The 3393-nt window shown below is 49.9% G+C and overlaps 1 protein-coding gene across 1 annotated transcript; it reads left to right on the top strand.

Moving 5' to 3' along the window:
- The first annotated feature begins 517 nt into the window (after positions 1–517).
- On the top strand, positions 518–1165 carry UQCRQ (ubiquinol-cytochrome c reductase complex III subunit VII). Its single transcript, XM_072872411.1, has 2 exons — positions 518–732; positions 943–1165. The coding sequence occupies exons 1-2, from the start codon at positions 579–581 to the stop codon at positions 1035–1037; spliced, it is 249 nt and encodes an 82-aa protein (XP_072728512.1). The 5' UTR covers positions 518–578; the 3' UTR covers positions 1038–1165.
- The last annotated feature ends 2228 nt before the right edge of the window (positions 1166–3393 follow it).

The raw sequence follows: 3393 nt of genomic DNA, 5'->3' as shown, positions 1-3393 counted from the left end.
AAGAAACTGCACTTTTCAGTCGGCTGCAATACAAGCAGCTTCAGGAATACATCACCTCAGTAATGGAGGTTTATAATAGTAATAAACCTCAGTAATGGAAGTTTATAATAGTAATAAACCTCAGTAATACAGGTTGAGACCACACTCTCCGGGGCGGATTTACATTGCTACACCATTTGGTCTGCAGTGATCCTTATTGTAATATTAAAGATCTTGCTACCATCATCGCCACAAAAAGGTGTCCCCTTCTATGACGGTAAGCTTATATTTGATGTTAATGAGAGGATTATTAAGCGCTCCCGTGAGGCCTCCTCCCCTAAACAAAGCGGTATTGGCTCGCCTTTGAAACCCCCGCTCAGGGGGTATTTCGCCGTGATTAAATTATTACAATTGCGATATAGAAACTGATTTTATAGGGGCGGCAGCGGTCACAAACCGCCCTGTCAGCCGTCAGGGAGCGACCGAGGGGAGAGCCGCCGTCCGCCCCCGGAAGAGGAAGCGGCATCTCCGATGCCGCTTCCGCTTCCGGGGGCGGACGGCGGCAGCAGCGTTGCTGAGGAAGGTGACACCCAGGCGCCATGGGCCTTCACTTCGGTAACCTGGCGCGGGTTCGCCATGTCATCACCTACAGCCTTTCGCCCTTCGAGCAGCGCGCCTTCCCCAACGTCCTCTCGCAGGGGCTGCCCAACGTCTGGCGGCGTTTCAGTTCCCAGGTCTTCAAGGTGGTGCCCCGTGAGTAACGCTGGGAGATGCCTCAGGCGCGGCCTTGAGGGATCGAGCCCCTCTTTTATTTTCCCCTCAGCATCGGCATTTTGGGGATGGGGGGAAGACCTGGGCAGGCCCCTGTGTAGCGGTGGCCTTGTGTAACGCTGTCTCTTGTCACAGGAGCCCGCTCTTGTGCTTATTGCAGGGAGACTTGTGAGTGTCCCCTTTCCTTTCCAGCTTTTCTGGGAGCCTATCTCCTTTACTCCTGGGGAACACAAGAGTTTGAGAGACTGAAGAGGAAGAACCCCGCTGACTATGAAAACGACCAGTAATCGAGTTACTAAGGAGATTGTTACCTCACTGTATTATCAACTTCGCGTTGCGAAGCTTGTTCCCATGACTAGCAGGGTATTAAGAGGGAGATAAGTCTCGTCTAATAAACGTTAACTTTGCCCCATGACTTTGTGTGAAATCTGTGTCTTGAGATGTTTCAGGTGAGTCGCATCAACTCTCTGTCTGGTTCGCTCTGCACAGAGAGATAATCGGGCGGAAATTCTGTGTGCTCAGACGTTTTTACGTGAGAGCATTTCCAGCCGTTTGACTCCTGTTTCTTTGAAACGTTTCTCAGTATAACTAGTGTAGCGAGGGCTGCCTCCAGCTAGAGGTGATGGGAAATAATGGCTCATTGCTCCCTTTATCTTTCCATCGCTGGCCACTTCTTTTTCCTTTAACCTTGAGAGCTGTGAGAAACAAACAGGCCACCTGATTTGGTATTGACCAGAACTGCATGAGCTGGCTGATGGCTCAGGACTGAACGTGGACTTTGACCCTCTGTACAGAGGCTCTCCCTTCACAAGGAGCCCCGTGCAGAAGACAAGGGGCAACGGGTACAAGCTGCACCGGGAGAGGTTTCACCTCGATGTAAGAAAGGAATTGTTTACAGTGAGAACAATCACTCGCTGGAACAAGCTCCCCAGGGATGCGGTGGTTTTCCAGCTGTGACTGGAGAGGGTGCTGGCTAACCTCATCTGGGCTCCCTTCCCACAAAAGCTGGGACCAGAGGATCTTTCAAGGTCCCTTCCAACCTGGGCTGCTCTATGATTCTGTGATTCTAATGACCTAGTTATATTAATTAATGTTAATTGGATGATTAACTGCAATTCTGATATCTGATTAGTGTTAACAGGCTGGATTAGAAGCTTCTTGGAAACTACCAGGAGAAACAAGACTGTTTAATACCTGAAGATGATGTAAAAACAAATCCTAGTAGTAAAGTTGCTTAAGTATGTGACAAAGAAATCTCCCCTGAGGCTCTAAGTATATAAACAAGCTTTGCTGTTTGAAGTCCAGAACATCTGGCTGGTTCTTTTATTCCTTTTTTTCCCATTCAGTCTTCAGCTGACTCTCTCAAGCTTATGCCCCAGCGCAGCGCAACATGTTTCTCTCCCTGTTGTGCTATTCCTGTAGCTGGTACCGAGTTTATCTTATCCGCAGGGTGGGAGCGATGTTTCCGGGTGTGCCCAGGGCTGGGCTGTCTGGAAGACAAAGATGCTCAGTCTCTCACTTCAGGAAGTTGGGGGGGTACGCAATTTTCATAGCTGAATGCTTCATTCTTTTGGGGCTCTTACCATACGTTTAAAAAGCACATGAGACTAAGCTCAGTCTTAGCGGCTGCCCCTACTGCTCTTGTGTTTACTCCAAATACCATCTGAGGTTGGCATAAACGGGGGTAATACAAGTCCTCCAGTGCTGGAAGTTGTGCCAGAAATATTCTGTGCTTAAATTTAACTCTGCGTTTCAGTTCGTTGGTATTTTCTAGGCAGGTTAAGCAAGCAGGGAGCAACGAACTGGCTACTACGATTGTGAGAGCTGGCAAAGACGTCTAGAGGCAGACTTTATTCAAAACTTTACTTGTCTCCTGCTTATTTAGCCTCCAAGAGCACCCACAGCAGCTGATGGGTAGCCAAAATGATAGCACGTGTGAACTTTTATGGTGGTAGCTACAGTAAATGCTTGTTTTTCAATGCGTTTCGTCTCGGCAACTGTGCCGAAGGTGAGCAGCTCACCTCGGTCTCTCTCATGAGGTCTCTGCCCCTGTTCGCAGCCCGCTGAACTGTGTCTAAGCCAGCTGACAGGCTACTGTAAACAGCGTGGCACCTCCACCTCAGCCCGGCCAGCGCTTGGGCAGCAGCACAGCCCTGCTGCAACGTCAGCAGGCAGGCTGGGCCTCCTCACCCTCCGCTCCACCACCGGCCTGCTGCAGCCCCGCCGAGCCGTCCTCCGCCTCCGGTGCCCCTGTGCTCGCCCAAACCACCCGCAGGACCCAGCCTGCCGGGCAGGGAGCCGGATGCAGAACCTGTTACCAGCAGGGATGGCTCCTGCTGGACGTGTGGCATTCGGGAGTTTGGCCAGGGGGTATTTCAGAATCTGAACAAGGTGTTTGAAAATTTGTCAGTCATCTAATTCATTTCTGTTCTCCCTTCACTAAATGTTAGAAGTAGCAATGTTTTGTGGCTTATTTTTTTGTTGTTATAAGCTGCATCTTTGCTGTGGCGTTTTACTGGTGTGCTGGGCTTGCATACATGGAAACGATTAGTTCAATTTTTTTTCTTCCCCCCCCCCCCCCAATTTCTTGGACAGAGTAAATGGATTGCTGCCTGAAAGGAATATGCTGACACTATTAGTAAC

This window comes from Ciconia boyciana, chromosome 9 (assembly GCF_034638445.1).
Source record: "Ciconia boyciana chromosome 9, ASM3463844v1, whole genome shotgun sequence".
Lineage (NCBI taxonomy): Eukaryota > Metazoa > Chordata > Aves > Ciconiiformes > Ciconiidae > Ciconia > Ciconia boyciana.
This window is presented reverse-complemented; position numbering and strand designations above follow the sequence as displayed.